Genomic DNA, 20,691 nt, shown 5'->3' with positions numbered 1-20,691 from the left:
GACTCTTAACAATAAAAATAGAACTGATCATGTATACAAGATACTTTATGAAGATCTAACAGTACAGTCTTGACATATTTATCTTTTTTTTCTTTTTTTTTTGTCTTCAGTCATTTGACTGGTTTGATGCAGCTCTCCAAGATTCCCTATCTAGTGCTAGTCGTTTCATTTCAGTATACCCTCTACATCCTACATCCCTAACAATTTGTTTTACATATTCCAAACATGGCCTGCCTACACAATTTTTTCCTTCTACCTGTCCTTCCAATATTAAAGCGACTATTCCAGGATGCCTTAGTATGTGGCCTATAAATCTGTCTCTTCTTTTAACTATATTTTTCCAAATGCTTCTTTCTTCATCTATTTGCCGCAATACCTCTTCATTTGTCACTTTATCCACCCATCTGATTTTTAACATTCTCCTATAGCACCACATTTCAAAAGCTTCTAATCTTTTCTTCTCAGATACTCCGATTGTCAAGTTTCACTTCCATATAAAGCGACACTCCAAACATATACTTTCAAAAATATTTTCCTGACATTTAAATTAATTTTTGATGTAAACAAATTATATTTCTTACTGAAGGCTCGTTTCGCTTGTGCTATTCGGCATTTTATATCGCTCCTGCTTCGTCCATCTTTAGTAATTCTACTTCCCAAATAACAAAATTCTTCTACCTCCATAATCTTTTCTCCTCCTATTTTCACATTCAGTGGTCCATATTTGTTATTTCTACTACATTTCATTACTTTTGTTTTGTTCTTGTTTATTTTCATGCGATAGTTCTTGCATAGGACTTCATCTATGCCGTTCATTGTTTCTTCTAAATCCTTTTTACTCTCGGCTAGAATTACTATATCATCAGCAAATCGTAGCATCTTTATCTTTTCACCTTGTACTGTTACTCCGAATCTAAATTGTTCTTTAACATCATTAACTGCTAGTTCCATGTAAAGATTAAAAAGTAACAGAGATAGGGAACATCCTTGTCGCACTCCCTTTCTTATTACGGCGTCTTTCTTATGTTCTTCAATTATTACTGTTGCTGTTTGGTTCCTGTACGTTTGTACGTGTTTGGTTCCTGTTAGCAATTGTTCTTCTATCTCTGTATTTGAACCCTAATTTTTTTGAAATGCTGAACATTTTATTCCAGTGTACGTTATCATCAAATATAATATTTCACAGAATAATTAAATCAAATTAAATAATTAAATCAAAATTAAATCAGAATAAATAATTAAATAATTATTAATAATAATTAATAATAATAATAATAATTAATAATTATTATTAATAATAATAATTAAATAATTAAATCAGAATAATTAAATCAAATTAATTAAATATCAAATCCCAACCGAAAAAGTTGCTGTTATAACTAATAAATAGTAATGGATTTATTAATCAGTGAAATTAAAAATTTATGAAATTATCAATTATCACTTTATCAGAAAGTTTAAAATATAGTAACAATTGCAAATCTGATTATTTCATTCTGGTATATAACAAAATGTTCTACTTGAAGGAAAGAAACTATCCATGATTTTCATTTGTTGTAGTATTAAGAAACATTTCTTTATTTCCCATAAAAAAGGATGGTGTATGGGTTTGTTTGTTTGATGTATGTGCTCACATTTTTATTTTAGCTGCTATTTGTGTAGAGTAAACCACATGGTGCGCTGAGCAGCTATGCACAGCGCATGAATGATTCATTCTTTTGAATGATTTATACAGCTTTATGTGAATGATTTATCTAAAATTATATTTGTGTTTTGGGGACAAAAAAGGAAAACACTGGGGTTTACAGCTGTGTTAAAAAAATCACAACTCAAGAAATAGCTAAAAATTTTCAGGGTTTTGAAGCTTTTCATTGTTGTTAGTATGCTGAATTCATGAATGTTATTTTGTTACAACTGACAAAAAAATTTATCAAAATCATGTGTAATGAAACATAAACCATGTAATACTTTTGCTAGAATTAATTTATATATAATTTCTTTAAATACATTTTTTTATTATAAATTAAAATTAGAACTTTGTTACACCTTTTTTCAACCGGAAAGAAGAATATGTTCTATAAATATTAAATATAGAATTTAAAAATCTAACATGGACAACACATGACTTCCTTGTAAGCCTATTAAATAACATTTACACAGTTTTTTTAAAATGAAAAGTACATAAAATTTTATTTCATTAAAAACTTCTGATATTTTTTCATACTTTTTTGGTATTATTTAATTATTATTTATCATAAATTTTTTTTTTACAACAATATTTTTTATTAATAAATCAAAAAGGAGATGAAGTCTGATATATTGTTGAAAACCTCTCAATGAGGGCTTATTACTGCAGTTAAGAAAAAGTCCAAAATCTAATTTTTTTTTAATTTTGGGGTTTTTTTTAACAATTTTCATTCAGTGGATTGCAATTAAACGGGAAGGTGTACAACTAGATGTTACAACAGTCCTACATACAAAATTTCAACATCCTACGGCTAATCGTTTTTGAGTTATGCAATGTACATACATATAGACATATGAACATATAGACATCATGCCGAAATAGTCAAAATGGATTCAGGGATGGTCAAAATGGATATTTCCGTTGAAATCTGAAAATTGAAATTTTTCATGATCACAATATATATACAATTCTGTTTCAGAAATTAGCCAAAAAGAAATAGTTTCAGCTACTAATATAAAAATAAGTTTTTACCAAAATTTTTTGGGTGTACCCAAACAATTAGTATATTATTTTGTAATATAAAAGGGCTTTCTAATGTATTGTTAATGGGTGAATAAAAAAAAAGTATTTATTTCTTTTAAAAATATTTATATCTTGGATACAAGAAATTTAGGTAATAGATAGAACAATACTCTTAATTTAAAAATTATGGGATGTAAGCAGTGTAATTGTAAAAAAGAAAACAATGAGATACCCAACTACCTATTGCGGGAAAAAAATTATGAAATAATTTTGTATAGTATGTTAACTGAAATGTTATAAAGTTAATTAATTACGAACGTTGTTAATTTAAAAATAGTTAATGCATACATACTTAAATATTTGATATGTCATAAGGATTTCTACAAAACTGTGATTCTATCTCATCTCAGTTATTAAATAGTTTTATTTGATATGTCATAAGGATTTCTACAAAACTGTGATTCTATCTCATCTCAGTTATTAAATAGTTTTATGGATAACATTAATGAATTCTTAGAAGAGAGAAGGTGTTAAGATGTAGTCATAAGTAATTTGGAAGGTAGATATACATTACATTTTACTTACAATAGTTTTAAAACCTAATAGTTTGTTGAAGTTCAAAAGAAATTTAAAGTTCTGAAGGAATAGTGTGAAATATATATATAATATATAAATAGGAAACGTATTGAAAACAAGAATTGCAATATTTAGTAAAAAAAGGTAAAGAGATGTCTTAATTTTATCTATAAAAGTGAGATTAGTAAAAAAAAAGATATACAAAGCATGTTTTTAAGACTTGTTTTGAATTTGCTGCCTTAATACGCGATGCGAATATATATTGAGTAATGATAGTTGAAGGGTTCACCCCAGATTTCACCTCGTGATTCTTTAATGCAGTTTTTTTAAATATTTTTTACAGGTAAAATTACACACTTGCATGTATTTTGCATTCTTTCACTTGCATAATTTTCACATTAATGATTCTTTAATGTATTTTTTTCAGTATCTAAAAATATCTAGAAAAGGGTGCATCTTAGGGCATTTTTGACTGAAAAATAATGCTATATACTGCAGAAGCCCAACATTGATAGGAATCATATAGGGAAAATTTTAAAAAGTTAGGAAACTACCCGTCCAGGCTCTTCAATACAGGGAACTCTTCTCTTCGATGGCCAGAGCAGTTGTTGATGACATCAGCTGTTAATGATTCTTTAATATATCAGTAACATAATATAGCCTATCTATGACGTCAGGGAATTCCCCACAGCAGCCATCAATTATTCATTCATGTAACATTAAATGAAATATTAATTAGCTGTTTTAATGAAAACGATAAAAATTAAATTTAAGATAGATATTAATAATGTAGTAGATATAGCATTGACCTTTCATCTCTGTTTAATATAAATTACAGTTTTTTATGCGTGCACAATAGCATATTTAACAATATAAATACAATACTATACAATACTTTCTTCATTTATTATATAGACACCATAACTGTAAATATGTCTGTTTAGAGAATGATTATGAAACTACTAAAAAATGAACCAGATTAGTTAAATATAGCTCGAATTCATTTACAATTTTAGAAAACACGTTTAAAAACATTTTAATCACTTATTATAAAAATGTAGATGAAAAAAATAAAGATATATTTATTCTTAAACAGTATAAGAAATTGCATTTTCAACATTTTAGAACTGTATGTAACAACAGATGTAAAATTTAATCTAGTATTGAAATGTACATAAGAAAAAACTCAAAAGCGACCAAATTGTTAGTCAAAACAGCTTTTAAAACTAAAAATATACCTATATATATAATTGTAATGATTTAGATCTAACTATGGACGAAGCTTCTCAAAAGCTATTAGTTAAAAAATCTTAATTTCAAGGTAATATAAACATCCAAACCAGATTGCATAAATATTTTGCTAAATTTCTTTGGTAAAAATATGCTACCAAAGTCTTCAATTATTGCAATAATCGCACCACCAAATTTAATGTCTATAAACCGTATTAGGCTGTAATTCACTAACTTTTTTTACATTTAATTATACCATTTGTGCGATTACAAAGTTCATCAATCTTAGACATCTTTTCGACATGTCTATACAGATGTAAAATTAACATTTTATTGTTGTTAAAAAAGTTTAGTACATTTACAAATTCGTAACAATGAGTCTAACTGATGTATGTTATGAACAAATTAAAGATAACTATTCGTACGTGTATTTTCGGTGATTTTAAGTTAATTACTAATGCAAATACAGGGTTTTTTAACACTACAAAGTTATGTCATAATAGTGAGAAACAACTTAAAAAATGGTTAGAAAATAAACAATATAAAGAATTATAATATCTTTTTATCGGACCGAATTTGAGCTGATGCATCAGCTCAGATTGCAGCTGATGGAATAATGTTTAAATTTACCGGTGGTAATTGTGAAATCATAAGAGGAACCAACGTTTGTGATTATTTAATACTAACAATAGCTTCTTGGATATCCCCAAACTTTTATGTCAACTGTTCTAGTATAGTTAGAGTATTTCAGCAAAGATTTTAATGAAATTAAAAATAATAATATACAGCTGCAATTGAAATTGCGATATGTAGAAAATAATGAAGAAGAATTGCAACAAGAAAATAATAACTTGTACATGAAAATTTAAATCATACATTACACAAGCAGTGAGTCAATGCTACACCAGGCATTTTAAGTTGTTAATTTTTTTAAATCCAGACCTAAAAATAGTTCACACAGCAGATATACAAACTTATGGTGAAAAGCTACACCATACTGGTGCTCAAATAATAGATGCCAGTACTGTAAAAACAGATATATCTTTTAAATATAATGAATTGGTTGGAAAGCATCTCCCTTCAAAAAGAAACGATAGATCTGTTTCTCTGTATAAAACACCATCAACATAGTTTAGTAGCAGCATGTGTGATTAAATTATAATCCAGTTTATAAATGATTGGACAATCCAAACGAATTGGTCAATAAATTGTATATGCTTTTGGGTGGATACAATGCCGAAAACATGGCTGTTTCAAATGAAATTATATCCGTAATTGACAAATTACAAACATTAAATTTGAATAGAGTGTTTATTTTTGTTTTCTATTTTTTACAAATAGACAATGTCAAGTTTAAGATTACGCAACAGTAAAAAATGGGGAAAGGGGTCAAGAGGTTCTCCCGGGATCGGTTTTTCAATGATTGATGATAGAAATTATGATATGAAAAATCAGATTGTGTAATGTATCTGATCCGATTGATGATGATGACGCAGTGGATTTTAAACAAGCTAAAAATATGTTTAACGAATACACAACCAATCTCAGTGAACAGTTTGTCAGTTTGGAAAGATTGAATGACTACGATGAGCACATTAAAAAGCACATAGAGGCTGAAAAACTGGCATTGGCTGAAGAAACTAGAGAGTTCATGAAAGATACAATTACGTTGTTTAAAACAAAAGTTGAGAACTAGATAGATGATGAGATAAATAGCTGTGTTACATTAAAGCTATCATCATTACATACATAGAGAATAAAATGCAAGAAATTAACATGATTATCGCAGAAATGATATTGCGAAATGAATATTGATTTGATATAGAAATGATATTGATTTTTTCTGCGACATATATCGCAGAAAAAATAATGTAAATTTCATCAGCCTAAATTCCGACTGATGGAATAATGTTTATAAAGTATTGGTTTTGCATTATTAACTTTTTATATAGATTATTACTTTTTTATATAGATATTTAAAAATGTCTGAAATTGTTGATGTAATTAGTTATGAAATTGAATAATTGTGTTGATGTTCCCAAATATGCTACAGAACAAAGCACGGGCTTAGATTTCATTTCAGCAATCGATACAATTTTAAAAGTTGGTGCAATAAAAATCATCCCAACCGGTATTGCTATATCATTACTGAAAAATTTTACACCATTAATAATGTCTAGTTCAGGTTCAATGGCTAAAGACGGCATTATAGTTACCAGTTCACGAGGTATAATTGATGTTGAATATCACAGTGAAATTAAGTCATCCTTACTAATATTGGTAATAGATATTTTATGGTACAAAGGGGTATGGGAATCACACAAATGGTAATATCAAAATATGAACGCGTACCTTGGATTGAAAGTGAAAAACTTAATGAAACTGAATGTAATTTAATTATTTTGTTTAGGTTAAACTGGTTTAGCATAATTAACTGTAAATATAATCTGTTTCATCAATAAATCTATTGTTTTTATTTGCTTTATATGTAATGTTTTGGTCACTCGAATTGAAGAGACTAAAATTTAGATACATTAAAGAATCATTAACCCTGGAAATGTTGCTGTTATAGATTGCTGTTTATTGTAAAAATGTGGTGGAAAAGTTGAGAGGATTTGAAAAAAATCTAAATAAAAATTTATTTATTTTATCGGCTGGAATTGCAGCTGGTGGAATGAGTGATACATTAAAGAATCATTAACCCTGATCGATTTATATCAATAATGTATTTGAATAGAAATAAATTCTTTTAAATATACATATGAAGAAAAAGAATGCAAAAAAAAGGATGTGGTATTATTGGTTCTGAAGTCAATAAAGCTGCAGATTTATTACCATTTGAGGGGCATATTTCAGGTTACAATTATTGCAGTCCTGGTATGAAATTAAATAAGAGGCTGAAGCGTGGCACAAAGGTATCAATAAATTGGACAAGGCTTGTAAACGGCATAATATAGCTTATTTGAAATATTCAGATAGCAAAACCAGATCTGAAGCCGATAAAGCAATAGCTGAAGGAGCTTGGGAACGTGTGATCACGCCAGTTAGCAGTTTAACTAAAGCGGCAGATTAAAATTAAAGAAAGGTGGCGGTACTATTAAGAAAAAAGTTGCTGGTAAAAAAAAATAATTTAATACTGAAACGCGCTTTATATGATTATGAATTGGTTGAATATGCAAAATGTTTTACCAAAAAAGATTGGAAAAATGAACGCACTATAGTCAATTTTGATTCTTCAGTCACAGTACACATTGGGTTTGTTTTAAAAAAATTGATAAAAATGTAATTATTTTGATAGTATCGGCAATATGAATCCACCAATAGAATTGATGAATTATTTCAATGAATCTAATGTAACATACAATAATAATAGATATTAAGCCGATGATGATGTAATTTGTAGTTGATTATGTTTAGAGTTTTTAGGCGAATAAAATATTAATGTTTGTTACACTTTTTTTACTACAGATATGATGCTTCTATTATTGATTAATGGTACTAGTTCAGTGATTAGAAGTATATATTTCCCGCCAACTGATCTTTCAAAAGGACAATATAAAATGGGTTTACAATGATTAATGCCTCCTCTATGAATCATGAGACCTTGCCGTTGGTGAGGGGGCTTGAGTGCTCAGGGATACAGAGTAGCTGGACCGAAGGTGCAACCATATCGGAGAGGTATCTGTTGAGAGCCAGACTAAGGAATGATTCCTGAAAGAGGGCAGCAGCTCTTTCAGTAGTTGTTAGGGGCGGGAGTCACAATGACTTAAACGGCCGTATCAACATCACTCAGTCCTCTGAGTACTGCGCAGCTGAAAGCAATGGAAAACTACAGCTGCTTTTTTTCCAAGAAAATGTGGCTCTCTGCATTTTCACATAGCAATAATGGAGGCGCCTTCCTTGGTAAAATATTCCGGAGGTAAAATAGTCCCCCGTTCGGATCTCCGGGTGGGGACTACTAAGGAAGGGGTCACCAGAAAATTAAAAAATAACATTCTACGAGTCGGAGCGTGGAATGTTAGAAGCTTAAAAAAGGTTGGTAGGCTAGAAAATTTAAAAAGGGAAATGGATAGGGTGAATGTGGATATAGTAGGAATTAGTGAGGTTCGGTGGGAAGAGGAAGGCGACTTTTGGTCAGGTGATTTTAGAGTAATTAACTCAACGTCAAATAATGGGCAGGCAGGAGTAGGTTTCGTGATGAACAAGAAGATAGGGAGGAGAGTGGAGTATTTCAAAACGCATAGCGATAGAATCATTGTAATAAGGATAAAATCAAAACCTAAACCGACAACGATTGTTAACGTTTATATGCCTACAAGCGCCCATGATGATGATGAGGTAGAGTGTGTATACGAAGAGATTGATGAAGCAATTAAACACGTAAAAGGAGATGAAAATTTAATAATAGTTGGAGATTGGAATGCAAGCATTGGAAAAGGCAAGGAAGGAAATATAGTGGGTGAATACGGGCTGGGCAAAAGGAATGAAAGAGGGGACCGACTTATAGAATTTTGCACGAAGTATAATTTAGTAATTGCCAACACCCAATTTAAAAATCATAATAGAAGAATATACACTTGGAAAAAGCCAGGCGATACTGGAAGGTATCAGATAGATTATATCATGGTTAAGCAAAGATTTAGAAATCAACTCGTTGACTGCAAAACTTACCCTGGAGCAGACATTGATAGCGACCATAATTTGGTGATAATGAAATGTAGATTGGGGTTTAAAAACCTGAAGAAAAGGTGTCAGATGAATCGTTGGAATTTAGAGAAGCTTGAGGAAGAGGAGGTAAAGAAGATTTTTGAGGAGGACATCGCAAGAGGTCTGAGTAAAAAAGATAAGGTAGAAAATGTAGAAGAAGAATGGGAGAATGTTAAAAAGGAAATTCTTAAATCAGCAGAAGCAAACTTAGGCGGAATAAAGAGAACTGGTAGAAAACCTTGGGTTTCAGACGATATATTGCAGCTGATGGATGAACGTAGAAAATATAAGAATGCTAATGATGAAGAAAGTAAAAGGAACTATCGGCAATTAAGAAATGCTATAAATAGGAAGTGCAAACTGGCGAAAGAAGAGTGGATTAAAGAAAAGTGTTCAGAAGTGGAAAGAGAAATGAACATTGGTAAAATAGACGGAGCATACAGGAAAGTTAAGGAAAATTTTGGGGTACATAAATTAAAATCTAATAATGTGTTAAACAAAGATGGTACACCAATATATAATACGAAAGGTAAAGTCGATAGATGGGTGGAATATATTGAAGAGTTATACGGAGGAAATGAATTAGAAAATGGTTTTATAGAGGAAGAAGAGGAAGTTGAGGAGGATGAAATGGGAGAAACAATACTGAGATCTGAATTTAAGAGAGCATTAAAAGATTTAAATGGCAGAAAGGCTCCTGGAATAGACGGAATACCTGTAGAGTTACTGCGCAGTGCAGGTGAGGAAGCGATTGATAGATTATACAAACTGGTGTGTAATATTTATGAAAAAGGGGAATTTCCGTCAGACTTCAAAAAAAGTGTTATAGTTATGATACCAAAGAAAGCAGGGGCAGATAAATGTGAAGAATATAGAACAATTAGTTTAACTAGTCATGCATCAAAAATCTTAACTAGAATTTTATACAGAAGAATTGAGAGGAGAGTGGAAGAAATGTTAGGAGAAGACCAATTTGGTTTCAGGAAAAGTATAGGGACAAGGGAAGCAATTTTAGGCCTCAGATTAATAGTAGAAGGAAGATTAAAGAAAAACAAACCAACATACTTGGCGTTTATAGACCTAGAAAAGGCTTTCGATAACGTAGATTGGAATAAAATGTTCAGCATTTTAAAAAAATTAGGGTTCAAATACAGAGATAGAAGAACAATTGCTAACATGTACAGGAACCAAACAGCAACAATAACAATTGAAGAACATAAGAAAGAAGCCCTAATAAGAAAGGGAGTCCGACAAGGATGTTCCCTATCTCCGTTACTTTTTAATCTTTACATGGAACTAGCAGTTAATGATGTTAAAGAACAATTTAGATTTGGAGTAACAGTACAAGGTGAAAAGATAAAGATGCTACGATTTGCTGATGATATAGTAATTCTAGCCGAGAGTAAAAAGGATTTAGAAGAAACAATGAATGGCATAGATGAAGTCCTACGCAAGAACTATCGCATGAAAATAAACAAGAACAAAACAAAAGTAATGAAATGTAGTAGAAATAACAAAGACGGACCGCTGAATGTGAAAATAGGAGGAGAAAAGATTATGGAGGTAGAAGAATTTTGTTATTTAGGAAGTAAAATTACTAAAGATGGACGAAGCAGGAGCGATATAAAATGCCGAATAGCACAAGCTAAACGAGCCTTCAGTAAGAAATATAATTTGTTTACATCAAAAATTAATTTAAATCTCAGGAAAAGATTTTTGAAAGTGTATGTTTGGAGTGTCGCTTTATATGGAAGTGAAACTTGGACAATCGGAGTATCTGAGAAGAAAAGATTAGAAGCTTTTGAAATGTGGTGCTATAGGAGAATGTTAAAAATCAGATGGGTGGATAAAGTGACAAATGAAGAGGTATTGCGGCAAATAGATGAAGAAAGAAGCATTTGGAAAAATATAGTTAAAAGAAGAGACAGACTTATAGGCCACATACTAAGGCATCCTGGAATAGTCGCTTTAATATTGGAAGGACAGGTAGAAGGGAAAAATTGTGTAGGCAGGCCACGTTTGGAGTATGTAAAACAAATTGTTGGGGATGTAGGATGTAGAGGGTATACTGAAATGAAACGACTAGCACTAGATAGGGAATCTTGGAGAGCTGCATCAAACCAGTCAAATGACTGAAGACAAAAAAAAAAAAAAAAAAAAAAAATGATTAATGACAGGTAACAGTATTCTGAATGTCAAAGAAAATGAAAACAATAAATTGTGTTCAATGTTTAATGAAGATGTGAAAAAAGATGAAAACAATAAGTATGCTGTAACTGAAAAACATTAAATAACCATACAGACAAGCAGTTATGAGACTGAAGGTATCAATGAATATATTCAAGCCGAAATAAAAAACTTTAAACAAACTGTTTCCATTAACGTGAACAATACATTACAGACCAAAATTAAAGGCACAGTTTGGATAGATTTTTCAGATAAAGATTGCAGTATTAGTAGTCTAACAGGCTATGGATTGAGACTACTCAAACCAAATCTAACACACGCATCAGATCAACCAATAAATATCACCCCTGAAAATGCAATATCATTAAGGCTAGATTCAAAGATGGTAATTGAGACAATATTTTATATATGTTTCCAATAGTCACCAACCCTGTTGATACGATTGAATAATGTATTTTTACTGGTAGATGTGAAAGAAATTAGTAATATATTTAATATATTTATTAAGTAAAGTATTTATTACATAATAAATTTCACTGACCTCTTTCACAACGCACAAATTTAATGTTGAATACAAAATAGTAGCTTTGTTTGCTTTTACTTGAAGTAGGGATTCCTTAAAATACCTTTTGGCTTTTACTTTATATTACAGAATGTAAAAAATATTTTTATTTCACTTTCACAATTTATCCTTACAGTTTTTACACCTCTTTTTTTTTGTCTTCAGTCATTTGACTGGTTTGATGCAGCTCTCCAAGATTCCCTATCTAGTGCTAGTCGTTTCATTTCAGTATACCTTCTACACCCTACATCCCTAACAATTTGTTTTACATATTCCAAACGTGGCCTGCCTACACAATTTTTCCCTTCTACCTGTCCTTCCAATATTAAAGCGACTATTCCATGATGCCTTAGTATGTGGCCTATAAGTCTGTACTTATAGACCACTATAAGTACATATTTTTAACTATATTTTACCAAATGCTTCTTTCTTCATCTATTTGCCGCAATACCTCTTCATTTGTCACTTTATCCATCCATCTGATTTTTAACATTCTCCTATAGCACCACATTTCAAAAGCTTCTAATCTTTTCTTCTCAGATACTCCGATTGTCCAAGTTTCACTTCCATATAAAGCGACACTCCAAACATACACTTTCAAAAATCTTTTCCTGACATTTAAATTAATTTTTTTTATACACCTCATCATCTTTTTACACCTCATCATCTCTTTAATCACTGCAAGGTATTACTTCAGAGGATGAATGAGGATATGTATGAATGTAAATGATGTGTGAGTCTCAGGTCGACCCTTCCTGAGATATGTGATTAATTGAAACCCAACCACCAAAAAACACTGGTATCCATAATCTAATATTCAAATCTGTGTAAAAGTAACTGCCTTTACTAGGATCTGAACCTTAGAACTCTCGACTTCGAAATCAGCAGATTTGCAATGATGAGTTCACCACTAGACCAGCCCGGTGGGCTACAGTTGTTACACCTAAAATATTGTTTATCACCAGCAACATTTGCTGTGAACTATGATTTTATTTCTGAGGGGGAAGAGGGGAATTAAAATAATTTGCTTAGTTTATTTAGTATTAAAAGAATACTGTAATTATAAAATTTTATGAAAGAAATTGCATTGAAATAACAATATATTTTTAACATTTCATTTTTTCTTTTATTACCCAGAAACAAAGAAATGATATGATAACGATTTAAAAGAAATCTCTTAGAATTTCATCAGAATAAGCAAAAGGTATTTTTTTATATGTAGGAGACCATTTTTAACCTGTAATTTCATAAAGGTAAAACTTAAAATTTTAAATCAGTTAAGAATAAAACAAACTTCATAACAAAAAAGTACCTGTTTCAGAGTATGTCTCTGAGAAGCAAGTAATTTTTCTTCCATATCTAACATAGCTGCTCGTCTTCCATCTTCTCCTGATAATGGTGAACGATACTGATTATGTAATGGATCTTTTGTAGACGTGGTTAAAGTTGACACATCATTCTATAATAGACATAAAAAGTTAATTCTTATTATACCTATAAATAGTAATGCTTATACCTTAGTAAAATCAAAGAACAGAAAAACAATGTGTTAAAAAATATATTACATAAAAACCAGTAAACTGTTTCAACATCAAGTATGTCTTCCTTTTTAAAAATAAGTAGAAAGAAATGAAATTTTAACCATCTTTGTCTAAAACTACACTTAGACATCCTTGCCAAACATGCAGTTTTATTTTGTCTTTGTGCTACCCATTCACAGATTCTCTTCCCAACCTATTTTATAAAAAACTACTTCTTCAATTGTTACTAGAAAGTGAATATGATCTGCAAAAGATATATTTTAAATGTAATCTTCTTTAACAGCTTTAAATGAGATTATAAAGCTTTTTCTAGATAACTCAGAGAGGAAGATGTTTTAGATGAAGAATTACTTGTCTATATAAATGATTTTTAAGGTTTTTTCTCCCTAATGTTAATGCTTAGTAAAACTGCAATATATACATTGATGCCATTTTGGTATAAAGAGGTAACACACAAAAATTCAAGAAAATTAATGAAAAAATGTTGTATAAGGAAATAATCCACATTCCCACATTTCAGAGTCTCGGTTCATATTCAGTAGATGTTTCTTCTGAGTATTAATGATATTCCGGTGCAGTTCTTTTCTTAATCTTTGAAGATCCAAATATCTTCCTTTTTGTGTCTTTAGTGAATGTTTATTTTTCACACAGTTACTCGTTTCTCCAGATTTGATATTAATTTAAAAAAAATTAAAACCAAAAACTTAAAATTTCAAATGAAAATGTTTCAAAAACTAAACAAAACTATTTTATTTTTTTAATATTATACTTTCAAATCAGCACGAAGGATTAGTTTGTTATAATAGTTCTATTTATATCATTACCAATCAAAAGTCAAAATTTAAAGAATCGAAAGAGTTTTTAAGGTTTTTTAAAAATCATATTATTTATCAGTTGTAAAAAATGTACACAAAGAAAATAAAAATATTCTTTCAGAATAAAAAATAGAAACTATTACCTACTTATATGAGGCCTCAAAAGTTCCTAAAATATAACACTTAATACAATCATATCATACTGGGTCCTTGCAGCTCTTCTGTGGATGTCTCCGTCTAATATCTTTTCTTAGTAGCCTTACTACAGCACACAGACTTTTCCATTAATTGTCGACCAGTAGGTAAGAACTCCTTATGGAGGGTAATCTCATCAGTATTGAAGAAATAGAGAAATAAGGTTCTGATGCTGCTTTTGAGTTTTGATCTTTTTTGGTCAAGGTCAAGAGGATCTTCCACTAGGATTTTGCTCTTTAGCTTCAGGGTCGTATGCTATATAATCCCACAATGTTACATATATCACTGTTGGCTGATCTATGATCTTCTACAATTACTTTCCAAACAGCAATGACATTTTCTGGTGTTACAGTAGAAGATGGCTGTCCCAAACATTCATCATCAACAGATGTTCAGCTGTTTTTAAAATCTTTAAACTAGTCATACATTTGTGTCTGGTGTAAAGCAATGTTACTGAATGCTTGCACTAATATTTTGTGGTTTTAGTGGCAATTTTATATAGATGAACTGTTCTCTGAGATTGATCATTCCCAAAATCACAATCGCAAGTAAATGTGACAAAAGAAAACTGTCCACCAACACCAAACACATTTACTTAGTTCAAAGCTGCTAGTTGTACTTACGTAGGATGCATTGCATTATGCTTCTACTAATGGCATTTGGTTATAGCAATCATTTGCATATATAATACAGATTTTAGGAATTCAGGGTAGTGATCTAATGATTCTTAAACAATACTCACCTCAGCAACAGAGACAAATCGTTCCAATACACCAGCACTATAAACTATTCCTCCAATCCAAACCACCATGACAACCATAAATGCACGTTGAACAATTCTAGTATTAGCCCAAAAATTAACCAGCATTAATCTTTTAGGGATTTTTGGAGTGCCACCAGTATTACTTAAACGGGGATGAGATCGTGACCGTGATAACCCAGTATTTCGAGTAGGATTATATCGAAGATGTAAAAATGACTGGGCAGGTTCTGATACTGTATCTGCTTGTCTAATATCTAATCCTAATATAGTTGTAAAAAAAAACATCTGAAGGAAGAAATCTGATAGTACTCCAACAATAGCAAATATACAAAATTCCTGAAAAAAAAAAAGAAAAACAATGAATAACAATAAAAATGCATTGATTAATTTAATAGTCAAACTCAAATAATAAATTACTGAAATTACTGACTATAGAAGGACTTCAATAAATTAATCTACAAAAAATAACAACAAAGAAGGGTATTCTTGACAAATATTTGTAATTATTCCTTACTTTTCCAATCCTCAAATGATTTTATATTAAAAAAAAAACTTCCACAGTACACGAATCTTTATACATACTATACATATAAAGATATATACATATAAAAGATAACATAAATTTTATTATTAAATCTTTAATATTTTATTATTAAATAAAAACTAAAAAAATGCCAAGTATTGCATTTATACAATGGTGACAAAATTATAGTTGGGGTACTTTTTTTACAAATATATACAAAAATAAAATAATAATGTAAAAGCTGTTTAATAAAATAAAGGAGAAAACTTTTACATAAATATCTTAGTTGCTTATCTAACTGCAGCTAAAAAGGAAAGACATTTTCATAAAAGATGAATGAAATAGGAAACTAAAAAATTTTAATTTTTACAAATACTTTTGTAGTCTTCTATATATATAAAAATGAATGTGTTTGTTTGTCCTGTGTGTGTTCCTATACAACTATACCATTCATCTGATTGCAATGAAACTTTGGTGAGTTATGTGCATGCCCGTAAAGGTTTCTGAATTAGTTTAAACCCGCTAGATGGTGCTGAGGTCGAGATATTTCAAAAAATTGTATTTATGGTATGATTTGGCTCATATTCAGAGTATATATTAATTAGATGAAAAGAAATACTTCTGCAAAATATGGACCCACTAGGCAGTGCTGGGGGTTGAGATATTTTGAAAAATTGTATTTATGGCCCAATTTGGATCATCTTCAGAATATATATTACTTACATGGAAAGAAATACCTCTGCAAAAAAATGAACCCACTAGGTGGTGGCAGTGTTGAGATATTTACGAAACAAACAAATATATAAACAGACTTCTTTTTATATATATATATATATATATATATATAAGGCAATGTTTAACAATGATATAGACTAGACTAAAAAACTACTGAACCGATTTTACACGCAGGGTTATTTTCCAGAAAAGGTTTAAAGCTATTGAAATCCTTGATCTGACTAGTAGAAAGAAAGTTAGGGGTATTTTGAACTGACTGTTGTGTTTAGAGAGTAGTTTGAATTAAATCCGATAGGTAGTGCTGTTTTGAAAACTGGATTTATTTACATTCTGACTTTTATAAAGTGAAAGGTTAAATTTTGTGAAGTTCTGTAATGTTTTGTTTCTTAATCTTCAGTATTAATTGTGATTATTTTGCAGCCATATCTCTTTTCGTTAAAACGCTACTTTCCACTGACTACTGTGTTTAAAGAGTGGTTTGAATTAAATCAAATAAGTAGTGCTGTTGTTTTGATAATTGAACTTACATTCTAACTTTTATAAGATGGAAGGTTAAATTTTGTGAAGTTCCATAATGTCCAGTTTTTTAATGTTTTATCAAACTTTCAATTATGTTCATTATATATATATATATATATATATATATATATATACATTCTGTAATCTTGTGAATAACATTTTTTATTGTAGGCCATAGGGAAGGATAATATGATCTACTCAGGTAGTCATTTGTATGCAATTTTGTATATCATAAAATAATTTTATTATTTGATAATCTATATTATTATAAATAATTTATGACTGGATGTACACAGTTACTAAATATAGTTACACCAAAGTCTGTCTCATCTGGTTTATCTAAAGAAAAAAAATTTTTTTTTTTTTGATAAACCAGATGAAATCCAGAAAGAAAAAATTTTTTTTTTCATATGGTTTTCAACAGAATTCATAGGTCATAATTTCCATTCATAATTTTGTATCTCAAAATAATTTATGGACTATTTAACATAATAAGAAAAAATAAAATTGAAATGTTTGTTTTTAAATTTTACTGTTCAATTAATGTTATTACATCACATTGTTTAAAATGAATGATGAGAGAAAATTTGTCATTTTTTATTAGGTTAAATAAATGCAACATCCATAATAGGTCTTATACTGTTCGAATTTCGTACATTATGAAGTAATTCTTTCCTTTTTACATAAAAAAATAAAAAGGTTTTATTCAATTTTTTACTATCACTTTCATATTCTGAACTTCATTTATCTGGTCAGTATTATCTTATGCAATGAAGTGCACGAAAAATGAATAATGTTTCAGTGTAATGAGACGCATTTTGTGACAATTCTTTAGGCTAGTTAAGCTTAATCATAGTCCATCATTTCCAGTAAATTTGGTAAAATAGGCATTTCATTTTTAATAAAAATTACAGTAAAATTTGGGACAGATCATGATAAATTTGTTCTTTTATTTGAATATCATTACAATACCTTTCATTTTACAAACTATTTTCTAAAGTCATGATCTACATTGCAAAGTTTTATCATTTTCTACATAAAAATAATGTTGAAAAAGTATAATGTAATTTTACTATATCTGAATTACTATTTTACTTCCACATACAAAAACTATGCTTTTGCACTTCAGTTTTTAATAAAAATGAAAGATACTTACAAAATAAAGATAAAGGTACTTTAAGTAGCTTTTTTTATAATGGAACTGAAAAAAAAATCAATGCACTGATTCATCTATGAAACACAACAATCAATCAATCTTTACCCTTCAGTGATTCATAAAGCACATTAATTTGAATAGAAAATACAGTAGAAATATATATAATGTATTCTGTTCTAGAAATATTACCTATAAATCTTTATATTTAGAGATGCATAGGAAAAAGTATACAAATAGAAACTACTTAAAAAATGTGATCAAATCAATAGTTTTTAATGAAACATAACTGCACATTTGCTCTCACATCTCTTTCTCATATTTAATCTCTAACTTTCAACCTTTGTAAAAATTAATTACTACTGTGTGAAATAGTGTACACCGTAAAAAAAATAAAATAAAAGATAGCAATAGGATTAGTAGTAGAGATTATTTACTAACTTATCCTGAAAGTAGAATACATTTTGATAAAATACTTTGCATTTCAAAATGAATATCAGGGTTTTAAAATTATGTAATATTTATTAAGTTTTACTTACATTGATAAATTATACATGAAATGAAAGTCCAACTCAATCAGTTTTTCATATACGTGTTCAATGTGAGTACCATTTGTCACACAGCACACATCCAGATGACAGGAGAGTTCAACCCATACTTTAATCAGCAATTCTGGAGTAATTGATGTGACAGCTGCTTCAATTCTGTATTTCAAGTTGGGTAAGTCAGCTGGTAATGGTGGCACATACACTTGATCCTTTATAAACCCCCAAAGAAAACAATTACATGGGTCAGATTGGGCGATGCTGGAGGCTATGGCAAACAAGTTCTGCCATCTATCTGGTCCCAGGCAATCAATCCAGCGGTCAGGGAGAATTTCATTCAACCAATCATGTACAGTGTTATGCCAGTGACGAGGCGCACCATCTTGTTGCCAAATAAAGTTCTGTGGTTTGTACTGCAGTTGAGGAAAGAGCCATAGTTTTAGCGTATCGAGATAGTTCACTTCAGACAGACTTGAAAAAGAACGGCCTGTAAACTTGTCGTTGGGATAAGCACAAAAAACATTCAGTTTTGGGAAGTCTCTATCACACTGTAATATTTCATAAGGATTTTCCGAACTCCAGATATGCACATTATGATTGTTTACTTACAGATGAATTCATTGCCGATTCATTCTTTGCAAACTGCAAAACACAGAATGTGTTCTAGTGCTTTCAAGGAAAAGGTACAGAAAACAGTTTATGAGCTTGTGCATAATTATAACTGTTTGAGTTGCTTTTTGATTTCATGCAAAATTTATCTACGTATCTGAAACTTGAGAAATATTACATAACTTTAAAACGCTAATGTTCATTTTCAAACAGACTGTATTTATCTATCACTAATCCTATTAGAGGCAATGATAACATATAGAACTGGTAATTACTTTTTTAAGGGCATGCACCACCTTTTAAAAGTAACAGAAAATTCAATTTAATCTTTTACAGAACAATTCATGCTCCAAATTAAACATAAAATGCAAAATTTTAGTACAGCCTAGATTATATGTCCTTCAATTTTTTGGTGGTATTTTTTCAACATTTTTTGGTATTTAAAAACATATATTTGATAAGACGTACAAGTAAATTATAAAATCATTCAAGTCATTCAAGACTGATTTTATTAAAACAAACTGTTTATATCATTTAGATTAAAAAAGACATTACCTTGTATTGTATATGAAACAAGTTTGGGATTGGGATACTATAATTATGACGCACATGTTAGCTTAATTTTTCCAGTAATCAGTAAAAGTAATTTTCTGCCCATTTTTACGCACAAATTACCACACTTACTTAAATATATATATATATATATATATATATGCAAAACTATTTCTGAAGCACTCAAAAAATGAACTACGAATGAAAGTAAATAAACAACAAAAGCTCATCAGATAAGGTAAATGTATAAGATAAGGTAAAATCACAAATTATCATAAAAACAATATAAAAAATAATTATAAATACCTGAATAGCAGGTACAAGTGTAATTAATCCAATTGTTAAAATAGTAACTTCAGTAAGAAGATTTTTAGTAATGGACCATCCTTCCCTACTGAGCCCTTGCGCAATACGTATTTTTACATCTAGATGTGGTGCAGTTGACACAACAGATTTTGTTAATACAAGAACATTTTCTAAACCAACCACTACTACAAGATAAGGAAACACCTGAAAAATGTTATTTATTCATTTTTAATCTGTAACACATTTTTTTTTTTTAATTCTACTATTACTAATAAAATGATAATTAATATCAACCACAAGAAAATGATTTAAAGAATAAATAATATTAAAAAATTTTTTTAAATAATTCATGACTAACAGAGAAAAATAAATCTATGAATGTCTTCTATTGGGTAAAAGAGTGTCATAATGTTTCCTAGAAAAAGAAGTCCATTAATTTTTTGTTTTTCACTATTTGCTTGTC

At 29.7% G+C, this 20,691-nt stretch overlaps 1 protein-coding gene across 1 annotated transcript in view; it reads right to left on the bottom strand.

Moving 5' to 3' along the window:
- SCAP (SREBP cleavage activating protein) overlaps positions 1-20,691 on the bottom strand; it is a 135,299-nt gene that overhangs the window by 40,417 nt on the left and 74,191 nt on the right. Inside the window, exons 10-12 of the mRNA XM_075355725.1 lie at positions 20,229-20,432; positions 15,266-15,622; positions 13,285-13,431 (exon numbers count right to left, since the gene is read on the bottom strand). Coding sequence (XP_075211840.1) covers positions 13,285-13,431; positions 15,266-15,622; positions 20,229-20,432 — 708 coding nt within the window. The remainder of the gene's footprint in view (positions 1-13,284; positions 13,432-15,265; positions 15,623-20,228; positions 20,433-20,691) is intronic.

Source organism: Lycorma delicatula, chromosome 2, assembly GCF_047948215.1.
Source record: "Lycorma delicatula isolate Av1 chromosome 2, ASM4794821v1, whole genome shotgun sequence".
NCBI classification, from domain to species: Eukaryota; Metazoa; Arthropoda; class Insecta; order Hemiptera; family Fulgoridae; genus Lycorma; species Lycorma delicatula.
This window is presented reverse-complemented; position numbering and strand designations above follow the sequence as displayed.